General features: G+C 40.5%; 2 protein-coding genes across 6 annotated transcripts; one reads left to right on the top strand and one right to left on the bottom strand.

Annotated features, from left to right (window-relative positions):
- Nucleotides 1–1,282: 1,282 nt before the first annotated feature.
- On the top strand, nt 1,283–8,934 carry inavaa (innate immunity activator a). 5 transcript variants are annotated; one of them, XM_027030071.2, is made up of 9 exons: nt 1,283–1,370; nt 4,228–4,333; nt 4,642–4,775; nt 5,378–5,500; nt 5,714–5,945; nt 6,071–6,461; nt 6,749–6,901; nt 7,152–7,878; nt 8,075–8,934. In XM_027030071.2, exons 2-9 carry the CDS (start codon nt 4,279–4,281, stop codon nt 8,165–8,167), a joined length of 1,908 nt encoding a protein of 635 aa, XP_026885872.2. In that variant the 5' UTR covers nt 1,283–1,370; nt 4,228–4,278; the 3' UTR covers nt 8,168–8,934. The 5 variants fall into 5 exon arrangements, with proteins under 5 accessions (XP_026885872.2, XP_035377954.1, XP_026885873.2 ...); XM_035522061.1 differs by lacking the exon at nt 1,283–1,370 and having other exon boundaries at nt 4,055–4,333; nt 6,071–6,124; nt 6,233–6,461; XM_027030072.2 differs by lacking the exon at nt 1,283–1,370 and having other exon boundaries at nt 4,055–4,333.
- Nucleotides 8,935–12,260: 3,326 nt separating this feature from the next.
- Nucleotides 12,261–14,651, bottom strand: rpl10a (ribosomal protein L10a). The gene is made up of 6 exons (XM_027030089.2): nt 14,576–14,651; nt 14,015–14,086; nt 13,756–13,836; nt 13,201–13,349; nt 12,727–12,899; nt 12,261–12,475 (listed from the first exon to the last, which is right to left on the bottom strand). Exons 1-6 carry the CDS (start codon nt 14,578–14,580, stop codon nt 12,305–12,307), a joined length of 651 nt encoding a protein of 216 aa, XP_026885890.1. The 5' UTR covers nt 14,581–14,651; the 3' UTR covers nt 12,261–12,304.
- Nucleotides 14,652–18,188: the final 3,537 nt, after the last annotated feature.

The following is an 18,188-nucleotide window of genomic DNA, read 5'->3' on the forward strand; positions in this document are numbered from 1 at the left end:
GTACTGACAATAACAAATACAATTGATAAAATAATCTGCATTTTATATTAACCTGAAAATGTATAGCCTATACTTTCACTGATACTGAAAAATGTAGAACCAACCGCTCACTCATCTACTTTTCACAGCAAATGCACGTGGCTCTGTTGCGCTGCTGTTGAAAATTACCACTGCATTCACAGGTGGCTCCTCTCCGAATCCTCATTTACTAAAGAGATCCCTTTGGGCTGCCTGCTGCTTTTCACATGTAAATAAACCGGGTTTAATTAGCTGACCTTTATATTCAGGGAGTGGCACGGGTAGAGAGCTGACCATCTGCCGAGCGCACGATACGCCTGTTCGCCTTCCACCATAAAAGAAACCAAAGGTCTTAGGGCGTAGGTGGAAAGCGTGTAGTCATACTAGATATGCTACAAAAAGGCATAAACAAAGCAAAACGTAGTTTCCTGGCGTAAAATGTTTCAGTGTTTCGGGTTGGGAAAAACATTACCCATCACCAACACCACTGTTTGAAGGTTGAAAATTAACATTCTGTTTCTTTGCAAACAGTGTACTTTATTACTTTAATACAATTTGAATCTCTCTCTCTATCTCTCTCCCCGTATGCGCATATATATATATATATTCTAAAGAAATATATATATATATATATATATATATATATATATATATTTATATATATATATTTTTATATATATATTTTTTTATATATATATATATATATATATATATATATATATATATATATATATATATATATATATATATATATATATATATATAGGGAGAGGGAGATAGAGAGAGATAAGGCCTAAAACATGCAACAGCAGCAACAATAAAAGTGGACACTATTCATCAATTCTAAAGAACTATTCGACAGCTGTCTCAGGCACTCGCCTCTTGTTTAACTTTTTTGTCTCGCCTTTCTCCCGCTGATTCCATTCAAACTGCGCCAACCCTCTTTGCCAGACGTGTGCTGCACCCGGAAAGCCTGCAACTCAGGGATGTGATAATAAAAGGGGAAGTACTAAATTATGCTTTTTTTCATTCTATGCTCAGTAAGACAGACGAACTATGTCGAGTTTCTTATATCCATGCAATGTAATTAGTACCCTATTTATTCGGTGATAGTAGGTAATTATTCAAAATACTGGGGCATTCGTTTATATTGCATTAACAAAATATGAGACACCTTCCCTGCTGAGAAATGGAATGGTACGGTCCAAAACTGTGCCGTTTGAACACGCCTCTTACTCACGTCCAGATTCGCATCAGCAGCACACTGGAATACCCTGGCATGCGAGCATCTGCCTGAATGGATTCAGAAGGCTGCCCACTGGCAGACGGACCGCTGCGTGAATGGTTTAAAGGTAACCTTTTTTCTAATCAACATCTTCTCACAGCACTCTATCTTAGGTTGTCTGAAGAGCCTTAATTAAAGGCTCATAAACAATAAACATCAAACATATACTTGTAAATGTGTCTTTTAAAAAGTGTAACTATAACACAATGAAAATGTTTTTACATTGCATCCTTCAAGTGGACTCTTGGTCTTCCGTCACAGTAGTAGTCTAATATATCCAATCCTAAATTGAAATTTAAGATGTTAAAAATGTAAAGAGGATTCTACTACTACTACTACTACTACTACTACTACTAATAATAATAATAATAATAATAATAATAATAATAATAATTGTATAAACCAAGTTAATATATTTATAATTTATTATAAAATTAAAACATTTTGGTTACTTGAGTGCAACCGACATACAAGTGATTCAGTCACAATTTTTATGTTAATAACAATGTGGAAGATTTTGTGAATGGATGCCAACAATCCTTGCAAGTAATCAGATTTTTTTGCATGGTGGGCCATGGTATGTACTGTACATTTTAGTATATTTAGTTTTACTTCAGATAAAAGCTTATTGGTTGATAGTCATATGTTAAGAAGTATGTTGCTGAGAACTTTAGATAACCAAGGACCTTTACCTTAGGTAATTGATTTCCTATTTATTTTTCAAGGAGGCTTGAGTTACCGAAGGTATTATTGTTGTTTAACGCATTTTTTGGTCTGGATTAAATGTAGTTGATTCAAATGAGGGCTGTGTTGTGATGACATGCCTTTGCCCTCCACAGTCATTTTGCCTCTCTGCCATTTAATTGTCTTTAGCTTTTCACCAGATACGGAAATAAGTCATCCTCTAAAGTCGTTTTGCCTCTCCCATAACTTCAGCAGCTATGCGCTTCAGCACCCCTTTAATTACAGACTGCATGTACATTCTGGGTTGGCTTCAAGTCTCCCTTCAGAGTTTCCAAGGCCTGGCCTGCTTTGGGAATTCCAAGCCCCAGCCACAGTGGTAATGAATATAACTTCGGAGGTATTCCAATAGATTGCAGCCCTACAAGCACACAAGGGTGGTGGGCGAGCCAGATGAGACGATGTCATATTCACACCATAACCTCTGGCTTTGAAAACACCCTTTTCCTGTGATGCCTCATCGCTATGCTTCACTGAGCTATGAAGATGGGTGGGACAGTGGGCTACAGCAGTTCTTCTCAGAGGATCAGATCACTGTCTATGTGCTATGTCCTGTAGTGCTCATTAGATGCAATTAGCTATGTAATCTAGATGGATGCGAAGTCTTGTTTCCGGGGTGGAGCTCAGCTTGAATGTGGTGCTTGTCTGGTCAGCATGTCCAGCTCTGCCTTTTTTTGGAGGTTGCAGTGAATAAGGCACACTTTGTTGCAGTGACCTAATTCATTCCATGGTTTTAAACACATTCACTCACTCACACACACACAAAGAAAGAGAGAGAGAGAGAGAGAGAGAGAGAGAGAGAGAGAGAGAGAGAAGGGGAGAGAGAATTGTATACTCTGCATTCTCAGCCTAAGCAGATATTGTCATCTCAGCAAATTGGCCACATTGCTGTGTTGAGATGAGGATTTTGTTGATGTGCTTTAGAACTTGGAGGGCATAACGGGGCAAGCTGGCCTCTGTGCAAAGTCACAGGTCTGCATGAGGAAAAAGCCATCAGGGCTACAATAGAGTCTGCTCCGATATACTCATGTTAAGAGATCTCGTCACCATCCGGGAAAAGGCTATGATAACGATAGACAGACAAAATAAACACGCCAAGAATATCTTGACTCAGGGGAATGTATTTTACCTTCCTGGCTTGTTTCAGGAAATTGTAAATTGCTCAGGAAAATATAGGGAAAAAATGTAGAAATTAGCTTGTTCTAGTGAGGCCAAGCACATTTCATGACCAATGCTAACCAGTCGTGAATCATGAGTAACATCTACTTGACTCTTGATTTGAAAAGGTCCTTTGTTCACTATCTGAATTCCTTTGGGAGGATTATACCACAGCCTTGAGTTGCTCACTGAAAACAAATGCAGAACTTTTGTGCATGTTTAGTTGCTGTTTAATGTCCATCTTATTCAAAGTGGGTCAGTCTACAGGGGCAGGCATGCAGCCCACCATGACAAAATTAGGCCAACGGTATTCCTTTTCACCTTACTGATTATTGGTGTTCCAGTTTATCTTATTATGAAAAGCATTTTGTACCCCCTTGAAAAAAGAGATGCCCTAATAGAAATAATAGTGTCACAAGCCTAAGGCAGGGTCAGGCCTAAGACATTGTTCCTCTCCAAAGGCTGTGCTACAGCAGTGGCATGCTGAAAGAGAGATGTTCAGGGAGGGGTCGAAGAGGAACAGGTGCAGGCCAAGGGAGGGGGAACCTCCCATTCAGCCATCTGGTTTCTTTCGGGGTGTCCAGTTTCCCAAACATGTTCCCTCACGCTGTTGATCAACACATTAGTGTGCGCCGGCAGTCGCACACGCCCGCAGTGTGCCAGGTCTCCATGGTGCTATGTGGAGCATTAGCCCCCGCACATGTGCACGGTCAACCACGCGTGCTTCTATTGTGTGGCAAGACATTAAAGTGGTTGAGGAGGCGGGAGGGGTGGAAGGAGGTGGAGGGTGGATGGGTGGAGATGCTGAAAGAGATCACTTGTGCCTTCTTTCGTCTCAGTGCTGGGGTAGCTACTGAGGAGCCAGGATCACGGGATTTGCCTCTGGAGCTCGTGCTTTGCATATGATGCATTACAAATTTGCTTGACAAATATCAAGTGGTTGGTTGACTCCAAGAGCAGGAGATATAAGCAGAGATAAAAACAAGAGAAAGACTTAAAGCTCATGTTTTGTTTCACATGTGCAGAGACTGTGGACCTGTAGATCTACTGCTTGAAGGAGAACACACAAAATAAACATGGAATGCAAAGAGGAAATCAGTGACTCGGACAGTGGGATCATCCTAAATTCTGGTAAGCACTTCAGATTCACACATATGAGAGGTCAGTCCACAAATATATTTTATTGCATTAATGAACCAGTTAGTGAACCATCTGCAAAAATGTAAGTTTAGTTTTATCGACACCAGAGATTGCCAGTAGCTTTAGTAAATGTCTGACTAGCATCCTGACAAAGGCTCTGTGGTATTATTTGAATTCAGTGGTAGCATTGATGTTTGGGTGGTTTCAGTAGAATAAGACAGGCTCTGTAATGCAATGGCTTCGTAACTGCTAAGCCTAGCTATGTAAGGAAGTCAAATACATTGCTTTGTTTCTTCAAGGTCCAGATAGCCCAACGTCTCCTGTGAAGGACCTAAGCACACATACACGGGCCATGAGGCTTAAACACCAGGCCCTGGAGGACAGGCTGGAACAGTGTCTTTTGGAGCTGAAGAAACTCTGTATTAGGGAGGCTGTGAGTGCTATCATCCTGCTTGCACTACATGAAATCTTACATGAAAAAATTCATGTGAGTTTGGAGCAGTTATTGTGCATCTTAAATACAAAGGTGGTATAATATTTTATTGTAATTAATGGGAATTGAGCTTTATATGGATCCCTAAAAGTAGCTAACGAATCAGCTAACCAAGCATTGTGAAGCAGGCGGAATCAGCTAACCAATCATTGTGACGCAGTCTGGCATAGGTGGCAGTCCTTTTGTCTTGACAAGTGAACATCAATGGAGCCACTAAAGCAAGTCAATAGTGGACTGTCCTAAAACAGATGCTTCCTTACAAGTTAGTCAGGGAGATATGCATTCACTGTGAGCCACCAGCCCAGAAGCTTTAAGTACAGACTCCAACATAAAACATAAAATCACCTTTTGTGTATGTAATTGAAAAAAACATCTGTTTGTTGAATGATAGCCAAATCTAGATTTAGCCAAACACTGCTAATGTTGCTTTTGATTAAATTGTCATTTCTAAACAAAGCAGCATTGCTTTCTTTAAACAAACATTGGTATTTTTTGCATTAAGACTTATGATAACATGTTCATAACATATTTTGTTTCCATAGGAGTTAACTGGAAAGTTGTCATCTGACTACCCTTTGAGAGCTGACGAGAAGCCTCCACAGGTCAGGCGACGGATTGGTGCAGCCTTCAAATTAGACGAGGGGTTGATTCCCCAGGACAGGGAGGTATAGCAGCCAGTTCAACAATGATATTTGCTCCTCCTTGTGCCAGATGTTAGTTTTAAACAAGTAAACCCACATAGGTCTTCAAATGCTTTACCAGATGTTCAGTTTACTTTCATGCTCTTTTGGTATCGTATCCAAATATTGATTTAGAGAATGAAGATATTTGTGGGAACACTGGCCCATCGCTGTTAACAGTGTTAGGAATTTCTTTAGGAATCAGAGCTGCGTGCACTTGAGGCCGACCTGGCTCTCCACCAGCAGATTTACGAGGCAGTGCGAAGGCTGTCACTCGAGGAGAACCTGAGCAAGCCAGTGAGGAAGAGCCGTCTACAGCAGTGCAAGCATGAAGAGAGGAAGGTAAAAGAGCTGCAGGAAGCTGTGCTGAAACATCACGTGAGCCATGGCTGCGTCTCGCCACAGACCTGCTGCTCCTCCAGACAGCCAGGCAAGTCCACTCTGGCTTTCTCTGTGTCAATGTCTGATGGTTGCCAATGAAACATTAAAAGCATATAACTGAACATGATTTCTGTAGTAAGCTATAATAATGCTGAACTTTGGTTCAACTTTCAGACCTGTGCATATCAGATGACAGCTTGCTGTCCGATGCTGTGACCCTTGATGACGGTAAGGGTTGTATCCCTTTACACTACATACACTGTGTCACTTTACACTGCGGTGTCATACATTGGAAAGCAAATGTTTACGCTCACTCAGCTACTTCTATGTGGACAGAGTTCGAGGTGAGCCCACTCTCCCCAAAGGCACCTGACTCTGAGCCCAGGTTGCAGTGCTTGGTGACCCACATTCTTTCCCCCAGCCGTGGCCCACTGCAGGCCAGCTCCAGCTCCCGCATGGAGTATGAGCACTCGCCTGTGCAAAACTCCCCATGGAGAGAGTCCAGTCTGGATGAGCCCTATGAGAAACACAAGCAGGCTCCATCTTCCAGCAGCAGCACGTCAAGGTAAGTGGTGGAGAAATGTGGCTCTGTATGTGTATTAGTAATAAAGCTGGTGAAGAGACTATATTTCTATAAATTGTTAAATTATAAGAAGCATGCCTCACAAACATAGTATGCCAAGTTCAATTTGATGATAATATTGAAATTAGGCTCTAGTGAGTTGATGAAATTACAGCCATATTCCCTAAAGGGAAAATGCTCGATTAAAGATGAACAAGCTGTTTACTATTACCATTACCCTGTAATGGGAAGTAATATTGATCACGCTTGGGCCTCTGTGTGTCCGACAGTCCGACAGGAACCCTGACAGAGCTGGGACTGGCGGACATACCTCCTGCACCCCAGTTTGTTTTCAAAAGCCTGGCTATGCACAACAATCACTCCAACAGTGCCCCCTCCACCCCGGAGCTGCCACTACGCCGCCACATTTCTCAGTCCTTTAGGTAACGTTCTGTCAACAGATCCAAGATCATACTTAACAAACAACTACATTTGGAAAGCCATTTTCATTTTTATCAGATTTGTAGTTGACTCCATTATTAATTAAATAGTAATAGGTATCAAAATTAAGACTAGCATTTTGGTGGAAGGAATTGATGTAATGATGAGAATAGCTCAAAATGACTCACTTATGTAAGATGAGTATTTTGAATCTAGTTCCACTACCTGATATGGCAATGATATTGATAACAGGCTTCCAAGAACCAAGCCAGACCCAAGCAAACCTAACTTGGACCTGAGCCGTGGGCGGAGCAAGCTCCCTCGCCGCCATGTCACTGACTTCGCCCTGGTCTACTCTGTCCAGCGGCTGTATCAGTGCAGCTCGGAAGATAGCAGTTCAGAGCACTCTGTGTCCTCGTGTGCAAGCTCATCCAGCCGGGACTCCACCTCTGAGGGGATCAAAGTCTGCCCGCCTCCTTATGGTTACCGCCAGTACCATGCTGCACACAAAGCACCGGGCAAACAGCCTTCTATGCCACTCCCCAAAAACAGCAAGGTCCGTCCTACAGCCAGCTCCTGCCAGCACGCCCAGCCTACATCCCAGTCTACGTCCCAGCCCAGCAGCCAAGATAGCACCCCTCTCAGGGGGGATGTGGGAAAGCTGAACCCAGTGGTGACCTCGCTGGCTGAACCAGTGAACATCAACAAGATGCAGCAGCCAGATTCAACTAAACGTGTGCATAAGCCACCTCTGCCATACCCCAGTCTGTGTCGTGGTCCTTCACTGAAGGAGCATCGCGATCACCCCATAAGGCTACTCCCCCGGGAGGTCGTATCAAACGACCTCAGGTCCTGGCATCAGAGGTACACCACTGAAGACATAAAACCCCGGGCACTAGAACGACATGGGTTTATGCATGTGAAATGTCTTCCAAACCAAGAGCCCCCTCCATACCACCAGATCCAACCTCACAGACAGGTAAAGAGCCACTATAAAATATAAGATATAAAAAGTCTTTTGATTCCGCAGATCAACCAAGTTATTGGTTCATTAGTCACTGAACTTATTATAGATAAAAGTATACTGAACAGCAAGTAAAGTATGAAAGTGGTGACATATCTAAAATAATCAATTAAGATATAAAAAGCTGATAAGATGTTGTTGTTCTTTGCAGGCTCCTCAGAAAGTGATTCTGCAGAGGGCCCCTGATGGGACTCCTTTACAGTGGTATGAAGAAGATGACTGTGAGATTGTAAGCCAGGTCTAACAACTGTCTGCTGGAATCAGCTATGCACAACACAAACGTCCTGTCAGGCTTCGCTAAACATATTTTGAAACATTTTTCGTACACAACCTTTTTATCTATTTATTGAGCCAATGGACTCTATTAATGCCTTCAGGTATAATGCTGGTAACATGCTGATTCTCAACAAGATTTTGACCAAAAAGTGAAGCTGGCTAAATGCTTATGGTGCATCTTTATATTCACTGTTACCCTTACATCACTGACTGAAATTCAAGTCTGAGACTTATTTGTAAGGCATCATGCCACATATTTAGTGAAATTATTATTATTATTATTATTATTATTATTATTATTACTGTGGTGTGCTACATTTTTGTCTATGACAACAATTGCTATTTATGCTATTGCTATTTCATAACAATTCTCATAAAAAGCAATTTCCAGGTATATCTTTGTGTCTGGTACACAGTTTTACATTTAAAAAAAGTATTTCTTAGTTTTTTTAGAGCCTCAATTATTTAATGTAATGCATTACAAGTTTATATAATATTTATGTTTTTTTTATTATTATTTCTTGCTAAATTAAGCTAGATCTTTTCCTAACACTTCTGGAATTTATATATTTAAATGTTTTGCTAGATGCTGCTATGCTGTTTTGTATGATTATAGGCAGTCTGTTAGCCTTAATGTACCTGCACATATCTTCCTTTTTCAGGTGATATAAAGCAGCTGTCCATCATTTTACTAAATGTACTAACCATTTAAAACATATTTTATGTTATTTATAATAAAACATAGACTATCATGATGTCCATTTAATTAATTTTAATTAATTTTTACCACACATCCTAAGAAAGAATCCAAAAACACCTTCTTACAATCACTAGACAAATACCATTATAGACCAGTATAAGCATAAATACTAAATCTTGGAGTACACATCCTAAAATGATATCCTAAAATACATAAAATGGCCAGAAACATGGATCTTCAAGAAACCTGTCTGATTTCACCACAAAGAGAGAATGTGCTACCTTTATTTATCAAAAATTATGATTCGCAACCACAAGGCAGGGACTTGTAGAAACCAGACAAGGATCATACATTTGATGATGGAACACAGGACCATGGTGTAGAGGTCAAGCATTATCAAGCAACAAGGACACATCCACTGTATCAGAGGGTGCTGACTGCAGACAGATATTCACAGACATGAGATAAAATAGGTGACCAAGTAAAATAAATATACCCTCTGGGGTGAGAGTCATACTGCTCTATATCTCCCTTACCTTCTACAACTACAAGCTGCTTAGACATATACACCTTGTCCCATGGAGTTGCTTTCATACGCACATTGTTGTGTTCGGCCAAGTCATTTCCTCTTTCTTTTCTTACTGCAAGCCAAAGTTATTTTTCTTAGCCAATTTGTGATCTACTTTCTCCTTATCTTTTAAAATTGCACAACATGTGCTGGATGTACAGTGTTATGCCTAACCCACAACTATACTTATCTACAGCACTGATTTCTCTCATCTGATTACTGGGACCACCACTGCTGTTCACCAGTACTTCCCACACGCTTCCTTGTGGCCAAGCCTGCCTAAATGTTTTTATTTTTTCCTCTAATTACTATTCTCTCCAAGCTTATGATCCAAGCCCAAATGCTTCCTTATGACTTTAAGACTGATCACTGTACAACCAACTCATCATTCATGCAGATATTGAGACCATGCAAAAAGTCTGGGGAAGACTTACAGGAGGTGAAACAAATTGGTCATCAACAATACCATAGACCAAGGGTGCTTATCTTTGGTTGGTTGGCTGTTTGGTTGTGAAGATATGGTAATCATTTTTAAAAATTCCCTGATAACCATACAAACTGCATCTACAGGATAATGTTCTATTGGAATATGAAATACTCATGGTTAACTTCTGCAAAGTTACTCCTAGTGCCTCTGCTGTGCATTTGATTAATTCAATGGTGCGGCCAAAAAAAAAGGTCACACTCTAATATTTATTTGGACCGGCTTTGGCTTTGATTATGGCAAGCATTTGTTGTGGCAACGTTTCCACAAGCTTCTGCAATGTCACAACATTCACAAAGATTCTCAATGGGGTTCAGGTCTGGACTCTGTGGTGGCCAATCCATGTGTGAAAGTGCTGTCTTATGCTCCCTGAACCACTCTTTCACGATTTGAGCCCGATGAATCCTGGCATTGTCATCTTGGAATATGCTAGTGCCATCAAGGAAGAAAAAAATCAATTGATGGAATAACCTGGTCGTTCAGTATATTCAGGTAGTCAGCCGACCTCATTCTTTGGGCACATAACATTGCTGAATCCAGTCCTGACCAACTGCAGCAACCCCAGATCATAGCACTGCCCCCACAGCCTTGTACGGTAGGCACTAGGCATGATGGGTACATCACTTCAGCCACCTCTCTTCTTACCCTGATGCGCCCATCACTCTGGAACAGGGTAAATCTGGACTCATCAGACCACATGACCTTCCATTGCTCCAGAGTCCACTCTTTATGCTCCCTAGCTAATTGAAGCCATTTTTGCTGGTTGGCCTCACTGACAAGTATTTTTCTTAAGGCTACACAGTTGTTTAGTCAAAATCCCTTGATTCCCTTCACATTGTGCATGTGGAAATGCTCTTACTTTCACTATTAAACATATCTGAGTTCTACTGTTGTTTTCCTACGATTTGATTTCACTACACATTTAAGTGATCGCCGATCACGATTATTCAAGGTTTTTTTCTGACCACATTCCTTCCTCGAAGATGTTTCCTCACTGTCCTTCCACTTTTTAATAACGCATTGGACAGTTCTTAACCCAATTTTAGTAGTTTCAGAAATCTCCTTAGATGTTTTCTCTGCTTGATGCATGCCAATAATTTGACCCTTCTGAAACAGATTAACATCTTAACCACAGGATGTCTTTTGACATGGTTGTTTAACAAATGAGATGCTACTCACTGCATCAGTTAGGGTTAAATAACTTGTTGCCAGCTGAAACAATCAACCATGCAGTAATTATCCAATGGGAGGCTCTTACCTATTTGCTTAGTTAAATCCAGGGGGTGACCTTTTTTTTGGTCAGGCAGTGTATACACACACATATACGTTAATGCATATAGACTGCATGAGTACACAAGAAACAACCAAGCATGCAAGAAATGCATTGGTGAAGCAGATTTTGTTTCCACTCTTGCTGAAGCTACATATTTGTGAGAAAACACTCACAGCGATGTTCTATTGAAAGACTTTCCTGTTGCTTTCCGGAAACAAATTAAGGCTTCTCTGTGATTGTTTGTTTTGTCAGACCTAAAGGACAAAATGGGCCATTTCATTGAACATGACTCTCTAGCCACAGCTACTACAGGAAAACCAATCTGCCCACAACTAAAGCTGGCTCAACTGTATCATTCTTCACTGACCAAACTCTTAGTTTAGGTACTCATTAAAATACAATTGAGGTCAGACAGCAAATATGCATAAGCTATGGTAACACAGCACAGCCTGGGAAACTGCTTAACCATGTATACCATTTGCTGCCTCTCCCTCCTGCTTTATACCACTAAAGTTCTTAATTTTGTTAGGAGATAAAAGGGATGTTCCATCACTACTTCCATATGATGACTTTCACTGCCAGGACTACGAACAGACTTTGCAGCAGACATCAAATTTAACAATCCAGCAACACAGGAAGTACATTTGTCCTGTTTCAGATATGGATGTCTTATTTCCAATATTAGCATAACACTAAAACACCACCTGCTAATAGTAGCACGTAAGCATTAACTAATCAGCAATCCACAAGCCTAAATTTTTACATTCAAAAGCATCCTGATTTGTGCCATGAATACTCATTTGGTACAGTGGTCACAGTACAAACTGAACAATGTCATAAGGAACCCTAAATATCCACTACTCACTGGCAATACCTTGAACAAAACAAATTCATTGCATTCCAGTAATTGTTTATGAAAAGAATTTACTGATTTGTTAGTGCAAGTACTGTTTGTTTACAATCAGTATATCAATTTGTGTGTAGACCTAGTGAATACTTGGATCACAACAGGAAAAAAAAAATTGGCACAAGCATGCTCTGGATTACTCCATATTTATTGTAGAAAAGCAAAAAGACAGTCTAATAAAGACGCTGAGGCTTTCCCATGGTGCTCTTGATATAGAGGGCTCGAACATTCTGCCAGTTCTTCTTCAACAGAGACACCAGGAAGTTAACAGCAAGATGGATGTTGTACACCAGCTCATCCTCAGACATCCTCACATGGCCCACTGCCACAGCCAGACAAAGCACCTAAACACAGACACCAGCAGACAGCTCAGTACAATACTCAGGGATTAGTACACTAGTCACAATAAGGAACACCAATAAGGATGAGAAGACTTCCATTTTAGCATTCCAAATATATTACCAATGCAAGAACTGTAGTTTTTAAAACTTTAAAAGTGCAAAGTCTCATACCCATTTCCAAACTTTCATTTTACTTTTTTACTCACATGCAAGAATTTCATGTCACAAAGTTGTTTAATAGTACAAATTCATACCTTCTTCATTTGGAACTTGATGGTAGATTTGACTTCATCCACCTTCGTAGTCAGGTTTTCATTGTGGGTGAGCAGTGATGGGAACTTGCCAGCCTTGTTCAGACCAGGACCAAGAATACGAGGGATCTGCTTAATCAGGGACTCAGAAGCTAGGAAGGCATCATACTTCTTTGCTGTAATGTACATGAAAGTGTGAATTATTAATTTAATCATGGCATCTCTCAGGCTCCTATTCCACCCATCCTCAAAGTGCGCCCTCGTCATACTTCAGCGCAAAAGGGGCAGAGATAGAGAACAGGTAGTAGGAATGGTGCTTGTTCATTTACACAATTTAAAAAGGAATATTTTTTTAAAGAGTGCACACAAACTCTAAGCTTAAGTGTTAAACCAGTTTCATATCTATTTGGTTAGCATGCAGATATGCTAAACTCATACAAGCTTCAAGATTTTTTGTTGAAATTCATAAGAGCTAACCGAGCTTCTTGACCAGCTTCTTGTTCTTGTTGAGCTTTTTGAGGGCTTCAATGTCCATGTGTGGGATATCTGCAGCCTTGGCTTCATCACAGTGCTGCTGGTCACCAAGCACACAAACAGAGAACTTGGGACGCGGGGTGGTCTTCAGTCTGTCCAAGACAAAGAAAGAAATCCAATCCATTGATACCACAATGGGATAAGTTCATATGTAAAGCCAACGGATGCAAAACAAAATCATCTTACCCATACCATGCTGGCTGGCGTCGACAGTACAGTCATACAATTAAATTGGTCGGCTTAGGGATGAGAGCACGAGTACCCACGCCCTTAGCCTCCCCTCATGTTTTAAGACCCAGGGTAGGGGTCCGCCTGCTTTACCAACCCAGATGAGGGAGGTGTGCAGACTACCCAGAACCGTTCTCCACTGCCTACCCCTAGCCTGTCAGAATCATTTAGGACCAACCTTCTGAAGGCCAACAATAAAATGCCATGTATGGAGGTTCAGAGTAGGGGGTTGGCAGAGAGAAGATTGGGTGGAACAGTAAAGGCCCGAACCTGACAGTGCCTGAGAAACGCTTGTCCTTCTGAGGATCATAGTTCTTCAAGCTGATCTGAAGCTCCACCGTCTCCAGAAACCTGCAAGGCAGGCAGCAAAGATAAAAATCCATCCACAGATCATTTTGCCAAAATGATGTGGAAATGATGTGGAGACGAAACCAGTAAAGTGTATTGAGTTAATGTATTCCTAGAAAAATCCAGTACTCTGCATAGGTTTCATTAATTGGTTAAAATATGCTAGACATCTGGGCCTTACTTTCTCCTCTTAGCAATGGAGCCAGCCTGGACTTCCCGAACAGCCTCGTACAACGTGTCTCTCGAAACCTTGCTGTAATAAAAATTTTAAAAAAAAGAGAAATTTAAATCAAAGAGTCCTTTTAAAACGCACAATTAGTCATTCTGAACCTGCAGCTGCAACAGGTAAACAATTCCAGGGTTTATATTATTCTATACTACTATTATGGCTCCGTATGCGTAAATCTTTGAAGAGAATCTGCACTGTAATATAACACCAAAACAAATTACAATAACATAGTGCAAAACTAAGCGTCTACATTTACAAAATAAAATGGATTATTGCCCAGATTTAATTGGATTAAGATTCTGAATACCGAGCTAGCTAAACAGGCAGCCCGCTAAACTAGCTAGGCTAGCTAACGTGATACGCCGTGAGCATTAAGACTAGCTTTCGTATATTTTCTTAACCCTATATACCAGTATAAAAACTAAAATATACAAAATATCACTGCTATTTTTAAAAGATGAAAAAGAAACAAAATGGACCAAATCTTATATTTTGCCAAGTTTTCCACTACACCTCATTTCGGCTTGTCGTCCCTGCCACACGGAGCTCAAAAAGGAAGGAGTAAGGGAAGTTACGCCAAATATACGCGGCTGTTGTTTGAACAAAGTCAACCGGATCGGCCATGCTAGTTGTGGCTTATTACGCATGCAGCTGTAGAAGAATGCTTAGATATATTTTATTGTACATACAGTGCCAGTCAAATGTTTGGACATAAGTACGCCTAATGGCTTATTTTAATATTGACTCAATTTTAGGAAAAAATGAAGATATCAAAACAATGAAATAACACACGTGATTATGCTGTGTTAAAGACATTTTCATCGTCTTAGATATTAGATTCTTGAAAGTAGCCACCTTTACTTTGGTGATGGTTCTTGACGCTCTTCAGCACGATTCATAAGGCAGCAGTAACCTATGATGTCTTGAAGAAATACTCACAATATTTGTTTCTTATACATTTTTTTAGAAATCAATTCATATATAGCATATCAATTTTCACTAGTGATTGTATATATATATATATATATATATATATATATATATATATATATATATATATATATATATATATATATATATATATATAAAAACACACACACACACACACACACACACACATACACACTGAATGGACACTTATCTGGTAGTACATTAGACCCCGTTTGGCCTTCAGAACCACAGCAGTTCATTGTGGCATAGATTCCATTAGGTGTTGAAATCATTCTGTAGGAATCTTGGCCATTGTGAACAGGAGAGCTTCTTGCAGTTGCCGCAAATTAGTTGGCGGTACTGAAAAGGCTGGGAAAGCAAGGAAAATTCAGTCATATTTCTGGAACCAGTCCATGACTGTACAACCCTTGTGGCATGGTGCATTGTCATGCTGAAAGTCTCTTTCTGCAATGGGTAAGCAGCTGCCATGAAGGGATGAACTTAATCAGCCACAATGCTTATGCAAGCCCTGCTCTGCAAAAATCCACCCGCAGGTAGCAAAGGACCCAAGGTGTGCCCAGAAAACATTGCCTGCAACATTAATACAGCTCCACCAGCCAGAGCTCAAAGATTCATGCTGCTTGCACCAAATTCTGATCTTCCCATCAGCATGGTGCAACAGACATTCACATGACAAGGTAATGTTTTTCTACTGTGCAGTGATCCAATTTCTGCTCTTTTGCACATTGGAGTCTAGTCTTTTTGTTTCATCTGCAGAGAGTAAACCATTAATCATCTGCTACTGAAGAGCTACATAAAGGAAAAGGTAAAACTCAAAAAGCCAATTTGCAATGCACATAAAGCTCAAGTGACAAATAGCTTCACAGTAATTTATAGAAATACTAAATATTAACCATTACGCTAGACATTACCCTGTGGTTGAGGTGCAACTGCATCTTCTTCCTCCTCAGCAATATTTGTAGTAAGATGCAAACTCTGTTGCCTCAAACTTGTGACCAGAGGCTCAGACCTTCTCCGACTCCAACTGTGTGCACCTTGCCTTGGGAAAAGGGAAGGCTCAGACCCACGACGGTCAGTCAAAGTATGACCCACTAAGGCAGAGGCATGGACTACAGGTGCTGAACCTCGTCTGCCACCTGAAGTTCCATTATCCACACATGGAGCGACATGGAGATATTAAAAATGGAGAATCAGCATACAAAATGCATTTCCAAGATTTGTTAAAGGAGTCTGCTTGACATTCCGATCAAGTGCAGGGTAATGGGGATCATATCAGGGGCTGGATTAGAGAGGGTGGGACTCTCCACGTGCATGTAGATATATTGAGAGTACATGCCATGCTGAAGTACTACTGGTTGTTCAGCAGTCTGATTGCCTGCAGAAAGAAACTATCTGTGAGCCAGCTGGTCCTTGTTTATATGCTTCTGAACCATCTGCCAGATAGCAGGAGTGAGAACATATTGTGGCTTGGGTGGGGTCTCTTATGATTCTCGTGGATTTCTTCAGACAACAGTGGGCAGAGGTTAAGGTACTGGACTTGTAATCAGAAGGTTGTTGCTTCAAGCCCCACTACTGCTGAGTTGCTATTGTTGGGCCCCTGAGCAAGGCCCTTAACCCTCAATTGCTCTAGTTGTACTCAGTCATAATTGTAAGTTGCTTTGTATAAAAGCATCAGCTAAATGCCATAAAATGTAAATGTAAACAACTTTGGTGTACAGCTCCAGCAGTGGTGGGAGTGAAGTGTTGGGCTGTCTTCACCACCCTTTGCAGAGCTATCTGGTCCAGTGGGGTCCATATAAAGAAGTTACTGTAGTGTACTGTAAGAGATTCAAAATTGTAGTGAAGTACAGTTTCCAGGGAAACAGGACATTTCAGCTGTAAAAGCAAATTGCTTCTGAATTAGTAGTACTTTTCCATATGAAAAAGTAAGTTTACATATTACATAACATTAATTACATGGGGTTCTAAAGTTCTAAGAGTGTAGAGTTCTTATATATATATATATATATATATATATAAAATCAGCTTCTTTACCACCTCAGACACCTAAGAGACTTCAGACTGCCCTCCAAGGTACTGCAGAACTTCTACACCTGCACTATCAAAAGCATCCTCACTGGGAACATCACAGTCTGGTTTGGGAACAGCACGAAGCAGGACAGACAAGCACTCCAGAGGGTAGTGCATTCAGCAGAGCACATCACTCATACGGAACTTCCTGACCTGCAGATCATCTGTTACAAGCGGTACCAGACCAAGGCCAGGAGGATTGTGAAGGACCCCACCCATCCCAAAAATAGGAATTGGGATTGTACATTGTGTATATATACATATCATAGATATATTGTACATACATTTTTAGATATTATTTATTTGTGTGTTTTTATATATATATATATATATATATATATATATATATATATATATATATATATATATATACACATACACACACACACACACAACCATTTCACTGCAAGTTATACCATGTATGACTATGTATGTGACAAATAAACAGAAACTTGAACTATATATATAAATTTATATATATATTTTTTTTCCTCTTCCCAGGTGTAGTAACTGCAGTATACTACAGTATACTGCATTACCTGCCTGACCATCTCAAAATCTCTTAAGAGATTTTTCCTGGTATTCACCAAACCCAGACTCTTCCATCAGACTGCCAGATACAGAAGGATGAGTCATCACGCCACAGAAAATGTTCCCACTGGTGGGAAATGTTCCCAGTGGTGGTGTGCTTTACACCACTCCATCCAACACTTGGTGTAACTTGGTGATGTAAGCTTTGCATGCAGCTACTCAGCCATGGAAATCCAAGTGATGAAACTCCCAGCATACAGTTTTTGTGCTGATGTTAATGTTAATGTCAGAGGAGGTTTGGAACTTTGCAGTTACTGAGTCAGCACAGTATTGGCGACTTTTAAACACTATGTGCCTCAGCACTTAGCGACCCTGCTCTGTAATGTTACATGGTCTGCTTTGTGGCAGAGTTGCTGTGGTTCCTAAACGCTTCCACTTTTCAATATCAGTTTATTGTGGAACATGTAGGACGGAAGAAATTTTACAAACATGCAATGGTGGCATCCTATTAAAAATCCAGTGAGCTCTTTAGAATGACCGATTCAATATTTAAAATTGACATCTGTCATTACTT

Source organism: Electrophorus electricus, chromosome 23, assembly GCF_013358815.1.
Source record: "Electrophorus electricus isolate fEleEle1 chromosome 23, fEleEle1.pri, whole genome shotgun sequence".
In the NCBI taxonomy this organism is placed as follows: domain Eukaryota; kingdom Metazoa; phylum Chordata; class Actinopteri; order Gymnotiformes; family Gymnotidae; genus Electrophorus; species Electrophorus electricus.